Raw genomic sequence first — 26,943 nt, 5'->3', positions numbered from 1 at the left:
TCTAAAGTGATCTCCGGGGTTTCAGCACCCCGCCATTAACCCCTGGCCCATGTCCCTTCCCTGGCCTGGAATGCCCTCCCTCCACACATCCGCCAAACCAGCTCTCTTCCTCCCTTTAAAACCCTACTGAGAGCTCACCTCCTCCAGGAGGCCTTCCCAGACAGTGCCCCCTTTTTCCTCTCCTCATCCCCATGCCCCCCACCTTATCTCCTTCCCCTCCCCACTGCACTTGTATATATTTGTACAGATTTATTACTCTATTTATTTTACTCATACATATTTACTACTCTATTATTTTGTTAATCATCATCAATAGTATTTATTGAGTGCTTACTGTGTGCAGAGCACTGTACTAAGCGCTTGGGAAGTACAAGTTGGCAACATGATGTGCATATAGCTATAATTCTATTTATTCTGACGGTTTTGACACCTGTCTCCCTGTTTTGTTTTGTTGTCTATCTACCCCTTCTAGACTGTGAGCCCTTTGTTGGGTAGGGACCGTCTCTATGTGTTGCCGACTTATACTTCCCAAGTGCTTAATACAGTGCTCTGCACACAGTAAGCGTTCAATAAATATGATTGAATGAATGAAGGAGATGAATCAATCAATTGTATTTATAAAGCACCTGCTGTGTGCGAAGGACTGTACTAGATGCTGGGGATACGACACTATAACAGTTGGTAGGCACGCTCCCAGCCCATGGTGAGCTTACAGTCTAGAGAGGTAGATGGACATTAAAATATTAAAATAATAACAATAATATCCAGGAACAACCATCATCATGGTATCTGTTAAGCGCTACAATATGGTATTGGTTGAGTGCCTGCTGTGTGCTGAGCACAGTACTAAGCACTCAGGGGAGAACATTAGAGTTAAAAGATGTGACCCTTGGCCTCTGGTAACTTAGTCTAGAGGGAGAAGCAGCTTAGCTCAGTGGAAAGAACATGGGCTTTGGAGTCAGAGGTCATGGGTTCGAATCCTGACTCTGCCAATTGTCAGCTGTGTGACTTTGGGCAAGTCACTTCACTTCTCTGGGCCTCAGTTCCCTCATCTGTAAAATGGGGATTAAGACTGTGAGCCCCACGTGGGGCAACCTGATCGCCTTGTAACCTCCCCAGTGCTTAGAATCATGCTTTGCACATAATAATAATAATAATGGCATTTATTAAGTGCACACTATTAAGCGCCATTATTATTATAGGGAGAGGCAGACCCAACTCTTTTCAGGCCAAAAGCATAGGACTTAGAGTCTAATCCTGACTTTGCCAGTTGCTTTTTCTAAATTATGGCATTTGTTAAGCGCTTAGTGGGTGCCAGGCACTGTTCTAAGAGCTGGGGTAGATACAAGCTAATCTGGTTGGACAGAGTCCCTGTCCCACTTGGGGCCCATTTTACAGATGAGGTTCAGAAAAGTGAAGTGACTTGCCCAAGGTCACACATCAGACAAGTGGCAGAGTCAGGGCCTTCTGACTCTCAAAACTGTGCTCTATCTACTTAGGGCACGCTGCTGTGTGGCCCTGAGCAAGCGTCCTAATTTTTCTGCGGCTGTTTTCTCCTCCGTGAAATGGGGACTCAATAAATACCTGTTCTCCTTCCCCCTTAAACTGTGAGCCCGGCGTCGGACAGAGACGGTTATAGAAAAATAGGGTGCATTTATGTCCATCCTGATTATCTTGTGCCTGCCCCAGCGTTTAGAATAGTGCCTGACACATATTAAGCATATAACTATTTCCATAATAATAATAACAATGATGAAAACGATCATTTACTGTAAGCTTCCAGGAGATTAGAAGTTGCTCCCACAGGCCCAAACCTTTTTCAGGAGGGTGGATGAGGAAAGGAAATCCCTGAAGTCAAAAGAACTGATCAAGAAGGCTGAATTCTTCCCTCCAGATATTTCCTGTAATCAGGTCAGATGGAAGGGCGCAGATTCCTGAAACAATGGGAGCTGGGAGGAATTGTTTACATGTGTGATAGCTACCCAGCTGCCCTTGGAATTGAAGGTGATGTGTTGTTGACAGAGAAATTTTATCTGTGTAGGGAATAGGAGGAAAGAGGGGTGGGTGTGGCCAAAATTAATTCATTCATTCAATCGTATTTATTGAGCTCTTACTGTGTGCAGAGCACTGTACTAAGCACTTGGGAAGTACAAGTTGGCAACATATAGCGACGGTCCCTACCCAACAGTGGGCTCACATCTAGATCCCTTCTCTGCCATTTTTCTGCTGTGTGACCTTGAGCAGATCACTTAACTTCTCTGTGCCTCGGCTTCCTCATCTGTAAAATGAGGATTAAGACTTTGAGCCCCAGGTGGGACAACCTTTATCCCCCCCAGCACTTAGAACAGTGCTGTGCACATAGTAAGTGCTTAACAAATGCCATCATTTTTATCATTATTATTTGGCCACTCCAGAACATCTGGATGCTTCCCATCAAACATGGTATTTCCCCTATCTGCATCACCTCAAGTCCACATCCCTTACGCACTTACTCATCCACCCCCACATCTCCATAGCACTTAGGTACACATCTTAACACTCAGTTGCTTCCCAATCAATGGATCGTACTTACTGAGCACTTACTGTGAGCAGAGCACTGTCCTAAGTACTTCACCTGCCTGTAATTTCTTTCAGCATGTCTCCCCTGTAGATTAGAAGTTACCTGGGGTTCAGGGATCATGTCTATTATATTCTCCCAAGTGCTTAGTACAGTGTTCTGCAAAGAGTAAGGACTCAATAAATCCTACTGATTGTTTGATTGGGAGAGGCCCTGTGCAGCTTCTGCTATTGGGATCACCAACTTAAATTACCTTTTGTCCATAAGGAAATTCCCCCTGTACTCCTCTCACCATCAAATATTGTAAGTAACTCGAGGACAGGACTGCATCTACTTAATTGTACTCTCCCAAGCACTTAGTACAGTGCTGTGCACACAGTGAGTGTTCAATACACACTACTGATTGTGGGATAGGGGAGCTTGTTGCATCTTTCAAAGCCCACTCACAAGAAATGGAAAAGGTTGGAAAACAGTGGGGAAGAGAACAGCAGACATTCTGTAACAATCCCCTCTCCCAGAGGTGTTCTGGATGGAACATCACAACTTCCTCGGGGGAATTTTAAGTGAACACATGAAATTCCCCAAACGGCAATCTGGTCGGCGAACAGGGGGATCCCTTCATGAGCAGTGACAGAATGAACACAGGGGGTCATGGCCTTGGTCTTCCACTTCATCTGAACTGCACGGTCCAAGCAGAACAGCCTCCCAGATGGACTCCTCAGTGGGGACGCGACTGACCGCTGCGAGGGGTTTCTGAAGGGATGTGCCCTGTGGACACGCGTGTGGAGCTGGCGGGTGGCGGGGCGATCGATGCTATGACCTCACGTGTGTGTGATGGTGGGTTGCATGATGAAATGATTTCACAGTGCATCCAGTTCTGCCCCACTAATGCCTCTATAGACCAGCCCGGCATGCACCTAGGCATGCTTCTGGGGCTAGCAGAGGCAGGCCACAACTGCAGAAACCTCACTGAACCACATCACCAGACCAGTCTCCAGTGATGGCTTTGGTCCCTTCAGCTCACTGAGCCCGAGGCCAAGGTTATGCCCTCTTTTTAGGTTCTTTGGTAGCTCGCCGTCATCGTATAGTAGTTAGTGCTCTGCGTTCAGGCCGCAAGGAAGCTTGGTTCAAATCCGAGGCACTGCATAGGCAGGAAATTGTTTGCATAGCTTAGCGAACAGAAGACGGGCCTGGAGTCAGAAGGACCTCTGTCACATGTCTGCCGTGTGACCTTGGGCAAGTCACTTCACTTCTCATCTGTAAAATGGGGATCAAGCGCATAGTACAGTGCTCTGCACACAGTAAGTGCTCAATAAATGTATATATATATGTATAAATGTATGTATATGTATATATGTTTGTACATATTTTTTACTCTATTTATTTATTTATTTATTTTATTTGTACATATCTATTCTATTTATTTTATTTTGTTAGTATGTTTGGTTTTGTTCTCTGTCTCCCCCTTTTAGACTGTGAGCCCACTGTCGGGTAGGGACTGTCTCTATTTGTTGCCAATTTGTACTTCCCAAGCGCTTAGTACAGTGCTCTGCACATAGTAAGTGCTCAATAAATACGACTGATGATGATGATGATGAATAAATATGATTGAACGAATGAATGAATGAAGAGTAAGAGCCCCATGTGGGGCAGGGACTTAGTCCAACCTGATTAACTTGTATCTACCCCAGCACTTAGAATGGTGCCTGGCACACAGCAAGCACTTAACGAGTACCATTATTATAATTAAATTATTATTATCTCTTCAACTCCATCAAAATCCTCAATAAAAAATCCAGCCATTTTCTTAGAGGAAAATAGTAAAACATTTATTGTGATTGGACAATTGGAATTTTAATTTAATGACCAAAAGAAAAAAAAATAAACCTAAAAAAAAAACAAAAAAAAAGCAGCACATAATACTGACAATTAAGTCATGTCAACTGTTGGATGAATACCATTTAAGGCTAAAGGGACTCTCGGCTATACCACAAGGCCCTGCTACAACTTAAGAGGGAAGAGGGGGTGGGGCAGTAGAAAAGAAAATTGCTACAGCACGATTAAGAGGGAATTAGGGTCTTCAAAAAGAAATAATAAATGGAAAAGATCCCTCCAAAACCATAGAACAAAAAGGAACAAAAAGGAAAAGAAGGGGGGAGGGTGGCAGAATCCTGTTTAGCCCAGAAGACCTGCCTAGCGGAGGGCAAGTTGGGCCAAAGATGGTTGCCAGGGTCTGGCGGCTCATCGATGGACCCTTGGGTTGGGTCGTGGGCAGGGGCTGAATTGCACAATGAAATCCTGCTTCCTGTCGGTCGAGCAGAAAGGACAAATGGGCACGTGAGCCTGGAATCTTACTGAGGCCAGTCACACATTTTTCCAGTCGATCAAGATGAAAAGTGTCAGTTAATGAGCGGGGAGGGAAAGGGAGAGCGGAGTCACTTTACCAGACAGCTAGGAGACGGTCCAAGAGTAAAGCTAAGATCTGTATCACAGCCAATTACCTCGAGGTAGCATTTCATAATCTAGTGGAAGATCTCCCTCAGAGCACCGCTCTGACCAGGAAGGGGTAAGGCACTGGAATGGTGCAGCTTTTAGGACTTCGCTCCCGCCAGGTTGGCACTCTTAGCCCGGAATGCTCTCCGGCCTAACAGCACCCTGGGCCGGATGGAGCCGACGCGGGCCTCGTAATTGTTTGAGTAGCTCTTGGGGGAATCGGTGTTCAAATGCGATTTCAGCAGGTTGGGGATAGAAGAAGGCCGTGAAGTGCTTTCTTCAGAAGGAAGAGAAGGGAAAGAGTGTCCTAAATGTACAAAAAAAAAAATTGGATCAACGTACTTAACAACAATTACAATAGTAATAACTGTGGTTCTGGTTAAGCACTTACCATGTGGTAAGCGCTCTACTAAGCGCTGGGGTAGACACAGCATAATTAGGTAGGACACAGTTCTGTTCCATATGGGGCTCACAGTCTATGGGGGGAGAACGAGTACTGAATCCGCATTTTACAGATGAGAAAACCGAGAACAGTAGAGTTAAGTGACTTGCCCATGGTCACTCAGCAGGCAGGTGGCAGAGCAGGGATTAGAATCCAAGTTTCTTGACTCCTGATGTTGTGCTCTTTCCATCATCAATCATATTTATTGAGCGCTTACTGTGTGCAGAGCACTATATTAAGCGCTTGGGAAGTACAAGTTGGCAACATATAGAGACAGTCCCTACCCAATAGTGGGCTCACACTTTCCACTAAAGTACCCTACTTCAGTACTTCCCATTTTCAATATCTGGACTCACAAAGACTCAACCACCTCATACACTCTCTCCTCTTCCTGGGCACCCTGTGGGCAGAGGGCGTGAGGTTCCTCAGCCCTCAACCTACCCTTCCACAGGGTGGATAGTCACCACACCACATCCTCTACTCAGATGCCATGCTACCTTCCAGCCTGGGGTCACCTGGCCCTGCACCCCACATCCCAGCCCCCAGCTCACTAGGGAGGGGGTGGCCACTCACCCACCCTGTGGCCACCCTGCCGCTGGTCTTGGACTGTCCACTGCCCCATTGTTAATCTGGGCCTGAGGAGAGGGTCCAAGGACCAGTTACAACTAGTATCCCGGGGTGCAAAGTTGGGGAGGGTGTTGCCGGAGATGATGGATCTCACCTTGACCCCTGAAAGACTCTGATTCCTACCACCAAATCCCTCTTTCACTTGAAAAGACTGACATGCCCAAGATGTCAAAATGTGCACTGGCTAGAATTTGCCCAACCAGAGCTGGGTCGATGGCCTCGGGAAGTGACTGAGCTGGTAAAAGGAAATGAGTGTGTTTACCGATGCACTTGACGAAAAGAATGCCAACATACTAACGATACGGCACCATTGAAAAGTCTAAACTAAAAGAAGTCGTTTTGATTATTAGATTAAGATTATTATAATAATAATGATGGCATTTATTAAGCGCTTACTATGTGCAAAGCACTGTTCAAAGCGCTGGGGAGGTTACAAGGTGATTGGGTTGTCCCACGGAGCAGGGGGATGCCCTTTAGTCCTTGGCATAAAGGCACTGCACACAGGCAGGCACATATTAAGGGCCTCCTACCCTTTCACAAATGTTATCACACAAGCATGTGCGCCATTGTGGATCTCAAACCCCATGCCCAGGCTAAGACCCAATCATGGGAAGTCCGAGAACCTTCGCGATCCAAAGTCGGACACAAACGATCCAGACTACAGATGTGGATGAATGGATTTACCTTGATCCTAAGGCGGCCGTCCTACGTGCCAACTTGGTTACACCATTTCATACTGGTTATTTGTGATGGAGCGGGAAAAGCAACAGGCAAGGAAGATCCCGATCAGCTAGAAATAAACACCACCAGAATCAGACACAGGAAACAGGGCCTAGGGAACGCAATCTGCAGCCATATCACTTTTCACCGTTTCCAGTTACCTTTTGGATGAGGGACAGCTTACTTTTTTATGGTATTTCTTAAGTGCTTACTATGTGTCAAGCACTGTTCTACGTGCTGGGACAGATTCAAGTTTATGTGGTTGGAGAGTCCCTGTCCCACACGGGGCTCTCAGTCTAAGTAGGAGAGAGTAGGCTTCAATTCCCACTTTACAGTTGAGGAAACTGAGGCACAGAAAAGTTAAGTGATTTGCCAAGGTCACACAGCAATCAACTGGCAGAGCGGTAATTAGAACCCACATCCGCCCGTGTTATTTCCACTAGGATACACTGCTTCCTTAGTTGCACAATTTGCTGTTCTGCAGAACCTCGCCTTGGCTCAGATGAAAAACCCAGACTATTTAACAACAGTAAACTCCTCTGTGAATCTGTGACGTTCACAGCCGTCACTTGCAATCCCTCCGGAACCGGAGGTGTAACTTCAAAGGGACGGGAATTCTTGGAAGTCACGGTTTTCCTTTCTTCACTGGGAGAAGCCAGACCCAACCCTACCCAAAGTGACACACTGCAGAGCAACTAAAAGGGGGTCCCGACACATGTCTGACTGTACAGACCAAGGAGCCAGAGATCAGGGTAGGAGGAGCCTGCCTAAACACAGGCAACTTAAAGTGAAACACCCAGGCTCCATTTACACAGTCTCAAGTTTCCTTAGGGAAGCCTCTACAGCTGTTAAAATACCTGGAGGTCTCCAGAAGGTACAGGAGATTATTCTAAAAATCTGTTCCCTGGGTCAGATGAAGTTCCAAATTAATTCAACATGAGAGGAGCAAGAGGCAAAACCCTCTGAATAACTTCCTGCTTGGAGTCTTACTATCGCAGAATGCAAAATAATCAAACCTTTAAATAGAAACACTTCCTGAAAGCAGGCTGAGAAACAAGACACTGAGCCCCAGTTGACTGATACAGAAAGAGGGCCAATATTTCGTTCATGGCAGAGCTGAGCTGGTGGTATTACATTTTAATTGATATTTGCCCAGATCAAAACTCTATATCTGTGGGCGATCATATAAATTCTAGAGATGGAATGGTGTGCCCCTTGGGAAGTTAGATGCCGAAAAGGGAATCTAAATAATTTATTTTATTTATGGTATTTAAATGTTCACTATGCACTGTACTAAGCGCTGGGGTGGATACACGGTAAAGTCTCCGTGTCTCAGTTATCTCATCTGTAAAATAGAGGTTAAGATTGTGAGTCCCATATGAGACAGACCGTCTCTATATGTTGCCAACTTGTACTTCCCAAGTGCTTAGTACAGTGCTCTGCACACAGTAAGCGCTCAATAAATACGATTGCATGAATGAATGAACCCCGTAACCCCAGCATTTAGAACCTCATAACCCCAGCTTCTCAATCATCATCATCATCATCAGTCGTATTTATTGAGCGCTTACTGTGTGCAGAGCACTCTGAGCACTTGGGAAGTACAATTTGGCAACATATAGAGACAGTCAATCAATTGTGTTTACTAAACACTTGCTGTGTGCACAGCACTGTACTAAGCACTTGGGAGAGTACAATACAACAATAAAACAGACACATTCCCTGCTCTCAATGTCCTGAGGGGTAATGTCTGCTTAAGAAGAGGGATTCCTTATTTTGCTTGGGAAATGAATCGCAGTTCTGAAAAGCCAACAAAACTCTGACGTGTTTTCCTCAATGAATCGCTCTCACGCAAAGAAAGGTATGCTTCTATCAAATAATCTATAAGTGGTAAGGAGTGCTTCCTATGTGCAAGGTACTATTACTAAATGTGTAGGAAAAGTATGATAAAGTAGAGTTGGTAGACACGATTCCTGCCCACAGAGTTAACTGTAAGCGTTCTTTTTTAAAATTATTGACATCACTGGCCACGGTGGGGTAAGGGCGGGGGGGGGGGGGGGGGGGGGGGGGGGGGGGGGGGGAAGAAGGTCAAATGGAATTCAAGTTCAAAGAAGAGTTTGTTGTTTCCTCTTTAGTTGTAGTTGAAGGGTATTTTACCCATATGAAGAAAACAAACCTCAGATGGGAGTCAAGAGTGTCTCAGGCTGAAAAGAGAACAGCCAAAGGGATTTCATGGATTTTGTGGGGGCGTTTTTGGACCTGTATATTCTTAGGAATTAAAATCTCATGCTAATAGTATTAATAATGCCATTTATTAAGCACTTACCATGTGCCAAGCATTGGGGTGAACAAAAGATGATCAGATTGGACTCAGGCTCTGCCCAAAATGGGGGCTCACAGACAAAGAGGGCAGGAAGGAGAGCCCACTGTTGGGTAGGGACTGTCTCTATATGTATATGGAGATCAGGGATTGTATTCCCATTTTACAAATAAGGAGGCCAAGTGTTAAGTGAGTTTCCCAAGGCCATACAGCAGGGAAGCTGAGGAGACTTGACTTCCTGAGTCCCAGTCTCATGCTCCTTCCACTAGGCAAGTTGCCTCCTTCCCCCTATTGCCTGCATACGCTCAGGATCAGTAGTGAAGCTATCTGAGGTTCCACCTCACCTTAGAGTATAAGCTCCTCGTGGGCAGGGAATGGCTCCTACTCTCCCAAGCACAGAATACGATGGGTTGCACCAAGTGGGCACTCGATAAAAACCGTGACAACCAGCTTCAGCCCTTTCGAACATGACAGACATGGCCTGTTTGGAATTGGGCACCCACACTGGGCCCTAGAAATCCTAACATGAGGGTTTTGTTCCATCCATTTCTGGAATCCGGAGGGAAAGGGGATTCCAAAGTTGAGGAGCCTCTGTGGAAAATTCCCTCCCTCCAAATCTTTGAAAGGGACGTCCACATCTGGTCCCTTATTAGCAGTGCTGGTGGCTGCCCTGTGGTTCATTCATTCACTCAATCGTATTTACTGAGCACCTACTGTGTGCAGAGCACTGTACTAAGCGCTTGGGAAGTACAAGTTGGCAACATATAGTGACGGTCCCTACCCAACAATGGTTGATATCAAACCTCTGTGTGCTCTTGGGCAAGTCATCTAACTTCTCTGTGCCTCAGTTACCTCATCTGTAAAATGGGGATTGAGACTATTAGCCTCGTTTGGGACATGGACTGTGCCCGACTTGATTATCCTTTTTTAAATAATATTTGTTAAATGCTTACTTCTGTGGCACACACTGTACTAAACACTGGAGTAGACACAGGATAATCAGGTAGGGGACAGTCCATGTCCCATGTGGGGCTCGGACTTAATCCCCATTTTACAAATAGGGTAACTGAGGCACAGAGAAGTTAAGTGACTGGCCCAAGGTCACACAGACCATCATCATCATCAATCATATTTATTGAGCGCTTACTATGTGCAGAGCACTGTACTAAGCGCTTGGGAAGTACAAATTGGCAACATCTAGAGACAGTCCCTACCCAACAGTGGGCTCACAGTCTAAAAGGGGGAGACAGAGAACAAAACCAAACATACAAGACCAGTGACAGGGCTGGAATTAGAACTCAGATCCTCTGACTCCCTCTTCCCTCTAGGCCACCCCCTTCTCTTTTATCTACTCCAGCACTTAGTACAGTGTCTGGAACACAGTAAGCACTTAGCAAATACCGTTTAAAAAAAAACCCTCTGGAGAGAGAGGAGATCTTCAAAGGAACAAGGCCTTAACAAGACCTTACCTGGAAACAAGCCACACCGAAGGAAATCCCTGCCACAATGCTCATTTTGGACTCAATGACAGTCGTTACCTTTGAAAGGCAGCCCTGAGGAAAAAATGAGAAAACTTGTGAGCCCAGACAACAATCTTGCTTTCATAGCTGGAAGCAGGTACAAGCTATTCTGCATAGCAAAGACCAACAAGAGACCCAAGGAGCGTGATTCACTTTCAGAAAGGAAGGGTGGGCTCCTTCTGTGCAGTGCAAACAAAAACCGGTTGAAGCTCAAGGCTGTCCCTTCTCAGCACACAAAATCTCTCATCTCCAAGTTCAGGCCCTGCTTACTAGGTTGAAAAATTGCTAAATGGCTCGGGGCTCCTGTCCCAGCCTGATAGGTCCAAAGATGCCTCTTACCTCATGATACACTTTGCTTGGGAATTTACTTGGATCTTTCAGATCACTCTCACTGCAGTCCCCTGGGTCCTTGCAACAGCTCTGAGGAATTCCTTTCTCTTTGAAATAGTCAGTTTTGTTCCAGTCTGTAAAGTTACTGACACCGCAGCACTGCAACTGAAAATCGACATAAACGTAGATGATGATGAACACAATGGAATGAGCGTAGAAAATGATGTTGACAAGGTGGCCTGCAAGACTAAAGTGGCCAGCAAGGGTTATTTAAGGTCTTACTGTGACCCTTTCATTCATTCATTCAATTGTATTTATTGAGCGCTTACTGTGTGCAGAGCACTGTACTCAGCGCTTGGGAAGTGCAAGTTGGCAACATATAGAGATGGTCCCTACCCGACAGTGGGCTCACAGTCTAGAAGTCTCACAGTGGCCCTCACTGAACTCATTTTTCTAATCCCTGAATACCAAACCACTTGGGACAGCAAACCTAGAAATAAATGTCTGTCTCTGAATTTTGACGATTCTGTCCAGAAAAATAATATTGCTCCAGATAGAGAAAACTGGGAGGAAAGGGGGTGTGCACAACCCTCTATTTGTTCATTCAACTGTATGTATTGAGCGCTTTGTGCAGAGCACTGTGCTAAGCACAATTTGGCAACAGATAGAGACAATCAATCAATCAATCAATCAATCAATCGTATTTATTGAGCGCTTACTATGTGCAGAGCACTGTACTAAGCGCTTGGGAAGTACAAATTGGCATCACATAGAGACATAGAGACAGTCCCTACCCAACAGTGGGCTCACAGTCTAAAAGGGGGAGACAGAGAACAGAACCAAACATACCAACAAAATAAAATAAGTAGGATAGAAATGTACAAGTAAAATAAATAAATAAATAGATAAATAGAGTAATAAATATGTACAACCATATATACATATATACAGGTGCTGTGGGGAAGGGAAGGAGGTAAGACGGGAGGATGGAGAGGGGGACGAGGGGGAGAGGAAAGAAGGGGCTCAGTCTGGGAAGGCCTCCTGGAGGAGGTGAGCTCTCAGCAGGGCCTTGAAGGGAGGAAGAGAGCTAGCTTGGCGGATGGGCAGAGGGAGGGCATTCCAGGCCCGGGGGATGACGTGGGCCGGGGGTCGATGGCGGGACAGGCGAGAGCGAGGTACAGTGAGGAGATTAGTGGTGGAGGAGCGGAGGGTGCGGGCTGGGCAGTAGAAGGAGAGAAGGGAGGTGAGGTAGGAGGGGGCGAGGTGATGGAGAGCCTTGAAGCCCAGGGTGAGGAGTTTCTGCTTGATGCGCAGATTGATCGGTAGCCATTGGAGGTTTTTGAGGAGGGGAGTAATATGTCCAGAGCGTTTCTGGACAAAGATAATCCGGGCAGCAGCATGAAGTATGGATTGAAGTGGAGAGAGACACGAGGATGGGAGATCAGAGAGAAGGCTAGTGCAGTAGTCCAGACGGGATAGGATGAGAGCTTGAATTAGCAGGGTAGCGGTTTGGATGGAGAGGAAAGGGCGGATCTTGGCAATGTAGAGACAATCCCTACCCAGCAGTGGGCTTACAGTCTAGAAAAGGGAGGAGACAGACAACAAAACAAAAACAAGTAGACAGGCATCAATAGCATCAATATAAATAAATAGCATTGCAGATATATACACAGCATTAATAAAATAAATAGAATGATAAACATGTTCATACATACACAAGAGCCGTGGGGCGGGGAGGAGGAGCAGAGGAAAAAGGGGATTCAGTCTGGGAAGGCCTCCTGGAAGAGGTGAGCTTTCAGTAGGGCTTTGAAGGGGGCAAGTGTGCTAGTTTGGCAGATGTGAGGAGAGAGGGCATTCCAGGCCAGAGACAGGACGGTACAGTGCTCTGCACACAGTAAGCGCTCAATAAATACAATTGATTGATTGACTGATTGATTGACAAGGGCCAGGGGTCAAGGGTGGAACAGGCGAGAACGAGGCACAGTGAGAAGGTTAGCACCAGAGGAGCGGAGTGTGCGGGCTGGACTGTACAAAAGGAGGGGGTTGAGGTAAGAAGGGGCAAAACTTCTCAATCTCCAAAATGTTAGGCCACCCTCAGAATACAGCCTGGTCCAAAGTAATAAAAATTATGGTATTTGTCAAGCACTTACTATGTGACAGGGCACCGTACTAAAGTGCCCTCTGACTAAACTTTGAAGAACTTGTCGGAAAACAGCCCCTAAATCTAACCACTTACGGTTCTCTGGACGGTGTTCACTGCCTCACTTCTGTGATCCTTCGTCCCATTGTATCCTTTTAAGGTGTCCATGTAGTTGGCATAAAAGCTACTCTTGATCTGCAGCAAGGAAAAACAAATGTCAACACACAAAACCCTCTAGAAAATACCTTCCATATTTTTTGGTAGGGACCGTCTCTATATGTTGCCAACTTGTACTTCCCAAGCGCTTAGTACAGTGCTCTGCACACAGTAAGCGCTCAATCATCAATCGTCATCAATTGTATTTATTGAGCGCTTACTGTGTGCAGAGCACTCTACTAAGCGCTTGGGAAGTACAAATTGGCAACATATAGAGACAGTCCCTACCCAACAGTGGGCTCACAGTCTAAAAGGGGGAGACAAAACCAAACATACTAACAAAATAAAATAGAATAGGTATATACAAGTAAAATAAATAAATAGAGTAATAAATATGTACAAGCATATATACATATATACAGGTGCTGTGGGGAAGGGAAGGAGGCTCAATAAATACGATTGAATGAATGAATGAATCTGCTAGCATGGATAAACCTGTTCTTTGATTTTACAGAAATCAAGGTTCCCCAATCTGTGGATCCTAAGGTGCCTGAGAAGTGGGGGGCTTTCTCTTTTTTTTTTTTTAATGGCATTTATTAAGCACTTACTATGTGCAAAGCACTGTTTCTCTTCCCCAGAGTTCATCTGCCAGGGTTGAAGAATTCTGTGAAAAAATATGCTTTGTGCCCTGCCTTCCAGATAAACATTTGTCCATAGAAAATAACAATTTATGCCATGGAAATTATAAAGAATAGTGATGACCTCATTTCCTTTCCCATGAACATCTACTTCCAGGAGGAGGTTGGGTGGTTAAAGAAAAGTGGTTACTGATTTGTAAGAACCTGAAAATACTGAGGCAAACCATGAATGCAGGCAGACAAAGAATAATAATGTAGGCTTCATTGATCGACAGTGTTGATCAATATCGACCAATGGTATTTATTGAGCACTTGCTGTGTGCAAAGCACTGAACAAGACACTGTAATATGTATTCTTGTTGAGGACAGCAAGTAAAATCATTGTGGGCTGACTCTACTTGTTTACTTAACAATATCCATCGATCAATTAATGGTATCTACTGAGGGCTTACTATGTGAGGAGCACTGTACTAAGCGCTTGGGAGAGTACAATACAACAGAGTTAGCTGAAACGTTCCCTGTCCACAATGAGCTTAGTCTAGAGGAGGAGACAGACATTAATAAGTTGATATGAAGGAACCTGGACGTGTTTTTCATCAATTATGCAAATTAGTGCTGGGAGCCGGGGGCAGGGCACCCAAGTGTGCAAAAAATTGCACGGTGGCAATGGGTTCAATAATTAAGGTGAATTAATGGCCCGAGGAAGTACTTCAAGCCACAGAAGGTCTCTATTCAATCAATCAATCGTATTTATTGAGCGCTTACTGTGTGGAGAGCACTGTACTAAGCGCTTACTCTATTCTTAGAGGAGTAAGCTTGCAAGGAGAGTCTAGACTGCGAGCTCCTTGTAGGCAGGAAACATTTCTACCAATTCCATTGTACTGTGTACAGTGCCTCATACACAGTAAGTGCTCAATAAATACCCATGCTTGATTGATTTGCTGAAATTAGACATAAGGGTTTTTCATTCATTCCTTCAATCGTATCTATTTTGCGCTTACTGTGTGCAGAGCACTGTACTAAGAGCTTGGGAAGTACAAATTGGCAACATATAGAGACGGTCCCAACCCAACAACGGGCTCACAGTCTAGAAGGGGGAGACAGACAACAAAACAAAACGTAGACAGGTGTCAAAATCGTCAGAAAAAATAGAATTATAGCTTATATGCACATCATTAACAAAATAAATAGAATAGTAAATATGTACAAGTAAAACAAATGGAGTAGTAAATCTGTACAAATATATACAAGTGCTCAGGTTATTGATTAGCTGGACCCAATCAATCAATGGCATTTATTGAGCACAAAATACGTGCAGAACACTGAATAATAATAATAGTTATGGTATTTGTTATGTGCTTACTACATGTCACGCACTCTTCTAAGAACTGGTAGATATAAGGTAATCAGGTTGTCCCACGAGGGGCTCACAGTCTTAATCCCCATTTTACAAATGAGGTAACTGAGGCACAGAGAAGTTAAGTGACTTGCCCAAGGTTACACAGCACACAAGCGGCAGGGCCGGGATTAGAACCCATGACCTCTGACCCCCAAGCCCGTGTGCTTTTGACACTAGGCCCTGCTGCTTCACTAAGCGCTTGTTCACAGGCAGCCCAAAAGGCACCTGTGGACACTAGTCACCGGATTATCAATCAATTACTTGTCATAAATCCCTTGCTGAGCTCTGTCATGTTTCTGCTGGAACCCAGGTCTCCTTCCTACTAGTGCTGTGCTCTTTCCATTATTCACTCAACCTCCCTTCAAGGCCCTGCTGAGAGCTCACCTCCTCCAGGAGGCCTTCCCAGACTGAGCCCCTTCCTTCCTCTCCCCCTCGTCCCCCTCTCCATCTCCCCCATCTTACCTCCTTCCCTTCCCCACAGCACCTGTATATATGTATAGATGTTTGTACATATTTATTACTCTATTTATTTTACTTGTACATATCTATTCTATTTATTTTATTTCGTTAGTATGTTTGGTTTTGTTCTCTGTCTCCCCCTTTTAGACTGTGAGCCCACTGTTGGGTAGGGACTGTCTCTGTATGTTGCCAATTTGTACTTCCCAAGCGCTTAGTACAGTGCTCTGCACATAGTAAGCGCTCAATAAATACGATTGATGATGATGATGATTTATTGAGCGCTTACTGTGTGCACAGCACTGTACTAAGTGCTTGGGAAGTACAAGCTGGCAACACATAGAGACGGTCCCTACCCAACAGCGGGCTCACAGTGTAGAAATTACACATTATGCCACACTGCCTCTCAAATGTTTGGTCATCAGACTTTTGACCAGCCCATACTGAAGCTAGGGTTTCCTGATCAGCCCTAATACCCCACTTCCGTGTGCTTCATGACAGTACACATTATCCTCTCCTTCTAAAACTGCCTCCCAATCGGTTATACACTGCTTCGAATTGAGCCTGGATTTGACGCCAGCAGAAGGCTTCTGATGGAAAAAAAATTGGTGAGCTTTTGAATTTCACGTGAAGACACCACTACTGAACCTTGTCTAGAAACTGGCTATGGAGAGCAAGTCTTGTTTCACACCGTAAAGGATCACCCACACACTCTATATTCTTAATCCTCTAATTTTTTACGGTATTTAATTGCTTACTAAGTCAGTCGATCGTATTTATTGAGTGGTTACTATATGCAGAGCACAGTGCTAAGCGCTTGGGAGAGTACAATGTAACAATAAACTGATACATTCCCTGCCCACAACAAGCTTACAGTCTAGAAGCAGCGTGGATCAGTGGAAAGAGCCTGGGCTTTGGAGTCAGGGGTCATGGATTCAAATCCCAGCTCCTCCAATTGTCAGCTGGGTGACTTTAGGCAAGTCACTTCACTTCTCTGGGCCTCAGTTCCCTCATCTGTCAAATGGGGATGATGACTGTGAGCCCCCCGTGGGACAACCTGATCACCTCGTAACCTCCCCAGTGCTTAGAACAGTGCTTTGCACATAGTAAGTGCTTAATAAATGCCATCATTATTAGAAGGGGAGGCGGACATTAATATAAATTACAGATATGTAAATAAATTACAGCTACATAAATTTGTGCCAGGATTGTACTAAATGCTGGGGCAGACACAAGATAATCACTAGGGACAGAGATTCTGTGCCCAGTTTACAGATGAGGTAACTGAGGCACAGAGAAATTAAGTGACTTGCCCAAGGTCACACAGCAGACAAACGGAGGAGCAGGGATTAGAACCCAGGTCCTCCGACTCTCAGACCCACGCTCTTTCCACTAAGCCACACAACTGTTCAACTAGACTGTGAGCCCACTGTTGGGTAGGGACCGCCTCTATATGTTGCCAACTTGTACTTCCCAAGCGCTTAGTACAGTGCTCCGCACACAGTAAGCGCTCAATAAATACGATTGATTGATTGATTCAACTGTTTCCAGTTTCTCAACTATCTGCACTCCCCCAGAAAATAAGCAAGATTGTGTGGCGTAGTGGGAAAAGCGTTTATTTTGTTTCCCAACTATTGTGTGCCTCTGTGCCTAGAGATTCCCTTTTTCAAAATGAGGAATTTGTCAAAACCTTTTCAGAAATGAAGTTGTGATTTTCTTTAGCTACCTCTTTGGCTGTAGTACCGCAAAGAGCCATATTAGAAAAGTTAGCTATTTTCACTCAGAGGGAGAGACAGTTTTGGGCTCTTAAAGAACTCCTAGCACTTCTACAACTCGACTGTGTAAAGTGTTTCACCATTTCCGTCGGCCCTCTAAGGTTTAGACCCCAACTCAACCAAGATCTGAAATTCCAACTTACCTCATGTCGGAAAACAAATCCTACCACAGCAGCCACCAGCTCAACTAAGAAAACGAGGGTCAGGCACATGGCATACTAAGGACAGAAAATAAGTCCAAATCAGCACAAGTAGGCAACACCTTCCAGCTGGGAGGCACAAAGAAACAACGTCATCACCTGCTCTGCATCACAGTGCTCTGCACACAGTAAGCGCTCAATAAATACGATTGAATGAATGAATCACCTGGCCTGTAAACTCACTGTGGGCAGGGAACATGTCTAACAGCTCTGTTTCATTGTACTCTCCCAAGCACTTAGTACAGTGCTCTGTACACAATAAGTGCTCAATAAACATCATTGATTTGATTGATTTGATTTACTCCCAGTCAGCCCTTTACTATTTCTAAAATAGTAGGGCGCCTTCCCTAGGCTCTCATTTCCCCTACACACCCACCCTCCCCTCTGCAAAGCCTATGTACTTGTATCCGCACCCTTAAAGCACTTGATATTCTCCCCACCCTCACCACTGATATCCATATCCTTATATTCTGCCATTTTCCCATCCTGTAACTTATTTTAATGTCTCCCCCTGTAGACTGTAAACTCCCTGTGGGCAGGGATCCTATCCCCCAACTCTACTGAAGTGCATTCTCCCAAATGCTTGGTTTAGTGTTCTGCACACGGTGAGTGCATGATTGATTGATCGATACAGCCTGACACAAAAGTGAGGCTAAACTTCTAGTTTTAGGAGTTAGCAGACCTGGGAGTCAAAAGGTCATGGGTTCTAATCCCGGCTCGGCCACTTGTCTGCTGTGTGACCTTGGGTAAGTCCCTTCACTTCTCTGGGCCGCAGTTACCTCATTTTCTAGACTGTGAGCCCACTGTTGGGTAGGGACCGTCTCTATATGTTGCCAACTTGTACTTCCCAAGCGCTTAGTAGTGCTCTGCACACAGTAAGCGCTCAATAAATATGATTGATTGATTGATTGATTGATTGTAAAATGGGGGTTGAGACTATGAGCCCCACGTGGAACAGGGTCTAAACCTAATTTGCTTGGATCCACTCCAGCACTTAGTACAGCGCCTGGCACCTCGTGAGTGTTTAACGAATACTACTGAGTGTGCTTCACACATAGTAAGCGCTTAAATACCATCATTATTATTACTGAGTGAAACACCACAATTAGTATTATTCCTAAAGAAAAACGCCATCACAAAGTAGAAGGGGCTGAAATGTATGAGAATGATGAACACTGAAGGCTTTTTAACTGGCAAATATGCACTCACCAGTTTCAGCATCCATGTGCTTCCATGGCAGGTGGCAAAACAGCCAAAGGTCCCCAGGAGGAAAATAACCGTGCCTGTGCCAATGAGGATGAACGGGACATTGGTGGCATTCTCATTTAACAGGGAGAAGTAGACCTCCAGGCTCACCTTCCCCCAGATGCCAACTGTAAGAAGGACAACACCTGTAAACTGAGGAAAACATCAGAAAATCAGTTACAGTTGCATTGGACCATATCGAAGTACAAGAAGGATAATCATGTAGGAGAAAGGAGATGACAGGGATAAGCCAGAGTAGAGATGGTTGCCACCGGGCTACAGGGAGCAGTGGAAGTGGGTGGTAAGGCTGGGGTGCGGGAAGAGGGATTGCTTCCCAGAGAGACGGCCTCGCAGATAGAGCCCGGGCTTGGGAGTCCGAAGGTCATGGGTTCTAACCCCGGCTCTGCCACCTGTCTGCTGGTTGACCTTGGGCAAATCCCTTCATTTCTGTGGGCCTCAGTCACCTCATCTGTAAAATGGGGATTGAGACTGTGAGCCCCACGTGGGACAGGGACTGCATCCAACCCGATTTGCTTGTATCCACCCCGGCGTCTAGTGTCTGGCACGCAGTCGGCGCTTAACAAATATCATAATTATTATTCTTAAAGACGCCGGGGGAATGGGGGTCCGGGCCCATCCGCCCAACTGCTTCCAGTGGGTCATTTGGCAGGCCTAAGTGGGTGGGACCTGGTCTAGGAAAGCATCATATCAAACCCCTGAACTTTGGCTTCCATCTGGTTTTACGTCAATGGGCCGGGCCGGGAACCCAAGGCATCGTGGCCTCGGGAAAATTCAAACTTCCTCCTTTAGGCTCCGGCTGAGCCTCGCGAAGAAAACTTGTTTTGTTGGACAGTGTTTGGGAATTCAAGACGGCCAGTCTCCCTTCCCCCGAGCAGGGGGCTGGGCAGCCGGGGGTGGGCAGTGGGGCAGGAGGCCGGGAACGGGCAGCCGGGGGTGGGAAGCCTGGGGTGGACAGCCGGGGGTGGGCAGCTGGGAGTGGGCAGCCGGGGGTGGGCAATAGGGGGTTGGCAGAGGGGCTAAGCAGCGGAGGTGGGCCGTGGAGGTGGGAAGCCTGGGGTGGGCAGCCAGAGGTGGGCAGCCGGGGGTGGGCAGTAGGGGGTTGGGCAGCAGAGGTAGGCAGTGGAGGTGGGCAGCCAGAAGTGGACAGTGGGCTGGGCAGCAGGGGGTGGGCAGCGGGGGCCTGGGCAGCGGGGGTTGGCAGCGAGGGGCTGAGCGGGGGGGTGGGCAGAAGGGGTCCCACTCACCCGGCTGGGGGCTCCCCTCGGAGGAAGCGGTTAAAGGAAGAGGACAGGATTACCACCCCCAAAACGGGCGGCAGCTGGGGCCCCCAGCTCGCTCCCCAGCTCATCCCCCAGCCCAGCCCCGCAGCTCCCAGCCTATTCCCCAACCCCCATTCCAGCCCCCAACCTCCAGCTCCCAGCCCAGCCCCCCAGCCCTCAGCCCATCCCCTAGTCCCCAGCCCATCCCCTAGCTCTCAGCCCCCAGCCCATCCCCTAGCCCCCAGCCCATCCCCTAGCCCTCAGCCCCCGGCCCCTCCCTTAGCCCTCAGCCCCCAGCCCCTCCCCTAGCCCTCAGCCCCCAGCCCATCCCCTAGCCCTCAGCCCCCAGCCCATCCCCTAGCCCTCAGCCCCCAGCCCCCCCCTTAGCCCTCAGCCCCCAGCCCATCCCCTAGCCCCCAGCCCATCCCCTAGCCCTCAGCCCCCAGCCCCCCCCCCCCCTTAGCCCCCAGCCCATCCCCTAGCCCTCAGCCCCCAGCCCCCCCTTAGCCCTCAGCCCATCCCCTAGCCCCCAGCCCATCCCCTAGCCCTCAGCCCCCAGCGCCCCCCCTTAGCCCTCAGCCCCCAGCCCATCCCCTAGCCCCCAGCCCCCAACCCCCAGCCCATCCCCTAGCCCCCAGGCCAGCCCCCCAGCTCCCAGCCCCAGCTCAGCCCCCAGCCCATCCCCTAGCCCCCAGGCCAGCCCCCCCCAGCTCCCAGCCCCAGCTCAGCCCCCAGCCCCCATCCCCTAGGCCCCAGCCCCCATCCCCCAGCCCCCATCCCCCAGGCCCCAGCCCCCAGCCCCCATCCCCCGGCCCCCAGTCCCCCAGCCCCCATCCCCCGGCCCCCAGTCCCCCAGCCCCTTAGGCGTCAGGTCGCACCCAGAAGATGAAGGTGTACGTGAGCAGGACGGTCTTGAGGCAGGTGATGACGGGCTTGGTCTGCAGCCTCCGGGACGAGGACGCCATGGCCACCGACCGGACAGACAGACAGACTGCCCCGACCAGACCACAGCCCCGACCACAGGCTCCGACGCTGCCTCGCCCGAGCCGCCGCCGCCGCCGCCGCCGCTCGCCGCTCCGGAAACAGCCGAACAGCCGAACAGCCGAGCGAGCGCCGCCGACCGGCCCGACCCCGGCGCTGCCTGGCCCGAGCCGCCGCTCCGGAAACTGCCGAACAGCCGAGCGCCGCCGCCGAGCCCCTTCGGACGGGGCCGAGCCCTCCCCGAACGAACGAAGGGAGGAGGAACGTCGAACGCCGCCGGGAAACCAGCGGAGAGGGCCGAGCGCCCCCTGCCGGGAAGCTCCGGAAACCACCCTGGACGTGCACATTCTCCGCTCCGGGAAAACCCCACGGGTCATTCATTCATTCAATAGGATTTATTATTATTGTTATTGTTATCATTAATTATTATTAATAATAATAATGATATGATAATAATAATAATGGTATTTGTTAAGCCCTCACTATGTACCAAGCGCTGTTCCAAGCGCTGGTGGAGATGGAAGGTGATCAGGTTGTTCCACGTGGGGCTCACTGTCTTCATCCCCATCTTACAGATGAGGAAACTGAGGCACAGAGAAATAAATTAAAAAATATTGACATTTGTTAAGCGCTTACTATGTACAGAGCACCGTTCTAAGCGCTGTGGGGGGATACAAGGTGATCAGGTTGTCCCACGTGGGGCTCACAGTCATAATCCCCGTTTTACAGATGAGGTAACTGAAGCTCAGAGAAGTTAAGTGACCTGCCCAAGGTCACACAGCAGACATGTGGGGGAGCCGGGATTCGAACCCATGACCTCTGACTCCAAAGCCCGGGCTCTTCCCACTGAGCCACGCTGCTTCGCTTGGCCTTCCCAAGGTCACACAGCAGACACGTGGCGGAGACGGGATTAGAACCCACGACCTCTGACTCCCAAGCCCGTGACTTTGGGCAAGTCACTTCACTTCTCTGGGCCTCAGTTCCCTCATCTGTAAAATGGGGACTAAGACTGACAGCCCCACGTGGGACAACCTCATCACTTTGTATCCCCCCCAACGCTTAGAACAGTGCTTTGCACATAGTAAGTGCTTAACATATACCATCATTATTACTAACTTTCCACTGAGCCACGCTGCTTCTTTGTGCAGAGCACTATACTAAGCACTTGGGAAAGTACAATACAACAGTACACAATAAACAGACACATTCCCTGCCCACAACAAGCTCACAGTGTAGAGGGAAGGGTAGGGGGGAGGGGACAGACATCAATACAAATAAATGGAAATAAATAAAATTACAGATAAACATATATACATGTTACAGTGTTACAGCTCTTTTAGAATTTGTCTAGTAGGTTTTCCGGCTTTGTCTGGGAAGCCCTTCCTAAGAAGAAGCGTGGCTCAGTGGAAAGAGCATGGGCTTTGGAGTCAGAGGTCATGGGTTCAAATCCCAGCTCTGCCAATTGTCAGCTGTGTGACTTTGGGCAAGTCACTTCGCTTCTCTGGGCCTCAGTTACCTCATCTGTCAAATGGGGATGAAGGCTGTGAGCCCCCTGTGGGACAACCTGATCACCTTGTATCATCATCATCATCATCAATCGTATTTATTGAGTGCTTACTATGTGCAGAGCACTGTACTAAGCGCTTGGGAAGTACAAATTGGCAACATATAGAGACAGTCCCTACCCAACAGTGGGCTCACAGTCTAAAAGGGGGAGACAGAGAACAAAACCAAACATACTAACAAAATAAAATAAATAGAATAGATATGCACAAGTAAAATAAATAAATAAATATATAGAGTAATAAATATGTATAAACATATATACATATATACAGGTGCTGTGGGGAAGGGAAGGAGGTAAGGTGGGGGGATGGAGAGGGGGACGAGGGGGAGAGGAAGGAAGGGGCTCAGTCTGGGAAGGCCTCCTGCAACCTTGTAACCTCCTTGTAACCTCCCCAGTGCTTAGAACAGTGCTTTGCACATAGTAGGTGCTTAATAAATGCCATTATATATATGTGTATATATATATATATATACATATATATGTGTGTGTTAGGTCTAGGGGTGGCGGAGGGGGGAGCAAAGGGAGCAAGTCAGGGTGATGCAGATGGGAGTGGGAGATGAGGAAAGTGGGGTTTAGTCTGGGAAGGCCTCTTGGAGGAGATGGGCCTTCAATAAGGCTTTGAAGGTGGGGGTACCATTCTTCCCTGATACATTGACCTACCAGGAAAGAAGTCACAGCTGATCCCTGATCACCTCCCTCAGCATCACATTTTCTCCCTTCAGGAAACCTAGTTCTAACCCTGGGCCATGGCTGTTACCTTGGGCAAGTGTCTTGACCTCTCTGAGCATGTTTCCCCAGAATTAAAGAGGGGAGGGTGCTTACCTCCTCGAGACCAATCAATCCATCAATCAATTGCATTTGTTGAGCATTCACTGTGTGCAGAAAACTAGAGATGTTTTCAGAAAAAGGGAGATTATGGTAGGAAAGTGTCAACTGCTAAATAAACACAGAAGTTGCTGTTCATTCATTCATTCAATCATATTTATTGAGTGCTTACTATGTGCAGAGCACTGTACTAAGTACTTGGGAAGTACAAATCACTATGTGCGAAGCACTGTTCTAAGCGTTAGGGTAGATATAAGGTAATGAGGTTGCCCCACATGGGACTCACAGACTGTAAGCATGTTGTTGGGTAGGGACAATCTCTATATTTGCCAACTTGTAATTCCCAAGTGCCTAGTACAGTGCTCTGCAATCAATCAATCAATCGTATTTATTGCTCTGCACACAGTAAGCGCTCAATAAATGCAATTGAATGAATGAATGAATTCCCATTTTATAGATGAGCTAACTGAGGCACAGAGAAGTGAAGCGACTTGCCCAAGGTCACACAACACACAAGTGGCAGAGGCGGGATTAGAAGCTATGACCTCTGACGCCCAAGCCCGTGTTCTTTTCACTAATCCACACTGTTATTATCCAGTTCTTTCCTGAGGTAACAGTAGGAGTAGTAATAGCATTTTTAAGCACCCAGTTGGTGGGAGTACCTGTTGCCTGCTTGGCATGTATTAAAAAAAAAGTGATACATTCTCTGTCCTCAAGGACCTAATATTCTTTATCTTCACTTTGAACATTAGAAAGGAAACTTGTCCTGTTCTAATCCTCTGGAACTTCTCCTCCCTGCAATTCATTTCAGTGTCTCTCTCTCCCCAGCTAGATTCAAAGCCCCTTGAGGACAAGGATCATGTCTATTGACTTCATTGCACTTTCTCAAGCACTTAGTTCAGCGCTCTGCCCAGAGTAGGTGCTCAGTGAGTCATACCGATTGATTTTACCATTTTTGAGACTGTCGAGTACCCTTCCATCCCGGATACACTATCTGGCCTTGGTTTTGCAGGTACGGTCTTCACCTGGTTCTCCTCCTACATCTCTGATTTTTCCTTCTTGGGGTCGTCCACACACAATTCTCCCATCTTTCATCCTTAAATTTTGGGCCTCCCACAAGGCTTTGTCTTCTCGCTGGGCACTCACTCTCTGGGAAGCTCATCCACTCACTTACCCCTCTATACAGATGATTCCTACATCTTCCTCATCCCTGCCAACCTTTCTCCTGCTTTACAACCTCACACTTCCTCTTGCCTCCTGGAATCTCCTCATGAATGTCCCACCCACACTTCAAACGCAAACTCCTCATTTCCACTCCCCTAAGCCTCCCCCTTTCTAACTTCTTCCCCGTCTCTGTCAGCAATATCTCCATTCATTCATTCATTCATTCAATCGTATTTATTGAGCACTTACTGTGTGCAGAGCACTGTACTAAGCGCTTGGGAAGTCCAAATTGGCAACGTATAGAGACATCCTCCCTTTCCCAGAAATCACAGTCTTTTCCCTGGTACCTTGGAGGCCTGGTTCTTTGCCAGGACTAGGGCAAAACCCAGTTTCTGGTTGGCTGTCTGATAGGTCCCTCAGTCAGTCAGTCAACTGTATGGACTGAACGCTTACTGTGAGTAGAGCTGTGTGTACTAAGCACTTGGGAGAGTACAGTAGAACAATAAAACAGACACATTCTCTGCCAGTAATGAGCTTACAGTCTATAGGGGAGACGGACATTAATATAAATTACAGATATACAGATATAACAAGTCCTCTCTGGACTACTGCCTCCAGGCTAGGAAAAGGCCTGGAAGAAAGCTGAAAAACAAACCGGGTTCCTTGTGATCCCCTCTCCCTCCTGGGTCCCTACGTTCCTAGTGCCTGCTTGCTGCAAAAAGCTCCAGAACTGGAAATATCTGCCCACGGAGCCGAACTAGAGCCTCCCTGTGCTCCAAACCCATCCCGACAGCAACCTTTGGAATCCTGACCCAGGACCAACCCCCGGAGCAACAGCCCAGGCCCCCATGTGCCCAAGGAAGTGACCCCTTGGGGTTGCAAAAACTACCCAAGTTTGATGCGGACACCAAAATGCCTGAAATTGGAATTGTCTGGTCTTGCAAGGATCTGGGATGGGTGAATGAAAAGCTCTTTATAACATACTAATACTAATAATCATAATAATAATAATAATGGCATTTATTGAGCACTTACTATGTGCAAAGCACTGTTCTAAGCGCTGGGGAGGTTACAAGTTGATCAGGTTGTCCCACGGGGGGCTCACAGTCTCAATCCCCATTTTACAGATGAGGGAACTGAGGCACAGAGAAGTTAAGTGACTTGCCCAAAGTCACACAGCTGACAATTGGCGGAGCGGGGGTTTGAACCCATGACCTCTGACTCCAAAGCCCGGGCTCTTCTCCACTGAGCCACGCTGCTTCTCTAATTCTCTAAGTTGAGGGGCCGTCAAAATAAAAAGAAGAATTGTGTACTGTACTTACATATATTGTGCTAAGTCCTGGGGTGGATACAAAATAATCAGGTTGGTACTGCCTCTGTCCCAGAAGGGGTTCGACAGTCCCAAGGGGGAAGATATTTAATTCCCATTTCACAGGTGAGAAAACTGAAGCACAGAGAAGTTAAGTAACTTGCTCAAAGTCACAGGTAAGTGGCCGAGCTTGGATTAAAACCCAGTTCCCCTCATTCCCAGGCCTGTCAAAAGGTAGCCTTGCCAAGGAAAGACAACCCCTGTAATCTGTAAGCTCATTATGGACAAGAAACGAGTCTGCTAATTCTGTTGCATTGTACTCTTCCAAGTGCTTAATACAGTGTTCTGCACATAGTGAGTACTCAATAAATACCATTGAATGATTTGTTGATTATAGCGCTAATCCCCGGGTACAAGGCCCTCTCTTTAGCAAATGGTGCCCTCTTGAAAGGGAGGGTTTCTAGAAAAGATCTAAAAGAAATGGCAATGCTTAGGAGGATATTCTTGTAAATTGTTGTTATAGTAGTGGAAATGTTTCTCTCACAACTTGAGTTGGTAAACCGGAAAGGGGTTCTTCTGGGAGCAAACAACTGTGCCTCCAAATCACTAAAACAAAACCCAAAATTAGATTTCTGGGAATGTGCTGATTTTCCCCAGCTCCCATTTCCGGGCCGATTACAGCACTGCTTTGTTTGAACAGCTGGTGGCCAAATCAAACCAAAGTCCAAATGGAGGGGTCTGCCCCAGGCCAGAGCGGTCAAAGGGAGTCCATCTCCCCAACTTGGGACCATCCCCAGGC

General features: G+C 47.3%; 1 protein-coding gene and 1 non-coding gene across 3 annotated transcripts; one reads left to right on the top strand and one right to left on the bottom strand.

The window, feature by feature from the left end:
* Positions 1-4,370: 4,370 nt before the first annotated feature.
* TSPAN6 (tetraspanin 6) lies at positions 4,371-21,317 on the bottom strand. 2 transcript variants are annotated; one of them, XM_038748498.1, is made up of 8 exons: positions 21,177-21,317; positions 18,983-19,171; positions 17,717-17,791; positions 13,246-13,344; positions 11,019-11,174; positions 10,629-10,712; positions 6,804-6,909; positions 4,371-5,357 (listed from the first exon to the last, which is right to left on the bottom strand). In XM_038748498.1, exons 1-7 carry the CDS (start codon positions 21,261-21,263, stop codon positions 6,841-6,843), a joined length of 759 nt encoding a protein of 252 aa, XP_038604426.1. In that variant the 5' UTR covers positions 21,264-21,317; the 3' UTR covers positions 4,371-5,357; positions 6,804-6,840. The 2 variants fall into 2 exon arrangements, with proteins under 2 accessions (XP_038604426.1, XP_038604428.1); XM_038748500.1 differs by lacking the exon at positions 17,717-17,791.
* Positions 21,318-22,599: 1,282 nt separating this feature from the next.
* Positions 22,600-22,661, top strand: LOC119930271. Its single transcript, XR_005451753.1, has one exon. It is a non-coding gene; the product is annotated as a U7 small nuclear RNA (small nuclear RNA).
* Positions 22,662-26,943: the final 4,282 nt, after the last annotated feature.

Source organism: Tachyglossus aculeatus, chromosome 6, assembly GCF_015852505.1.
Source record: "Tachyglossus aculeatus isolate mTacAcu1 chromosome 6, mTacAcu1.pri, whole genome shotgun sequence".
NCBI lineage: Eukaryota > Metazoa > Chordata > Mammalia > Monotremata > Tachyglossidae > Tachyglossus > Tachyglossus aculeatus.
Note: the sequence above shows the minus strand (reverse complement) of the source record. Positions and strands in the feature narration are given on the sequence as shown.

What these genes read in the sequence shown, in the direction of transcription:
- TSPAN6 (XM_038748498.1), bottom strand. Translation starts at nt 21,263, where the DNA reads ATGGCGTCCTCGTCCCGGAGGCTGCAGACCAAGCCCGTCATCACCTGC. An exon ending in CGTACACCTTCATCTTCTGG is followed by an intron (nt 19,172 to 21,176) that starts GTGCGACCTGAC and finishes TGTTTTCCTCAG; the next exon opens with TTTACAGGTGTTGTCCTTCT. An exon ending in CAAGCAAAGTGTATCATGAG is followed by an intron (nt 10,713 to 11,018) that starts GTAAGAGGCATC and finishes TTTTTTCCTCAG; the next exon opens with GGCTGCCTTTCAAAGGTAAC.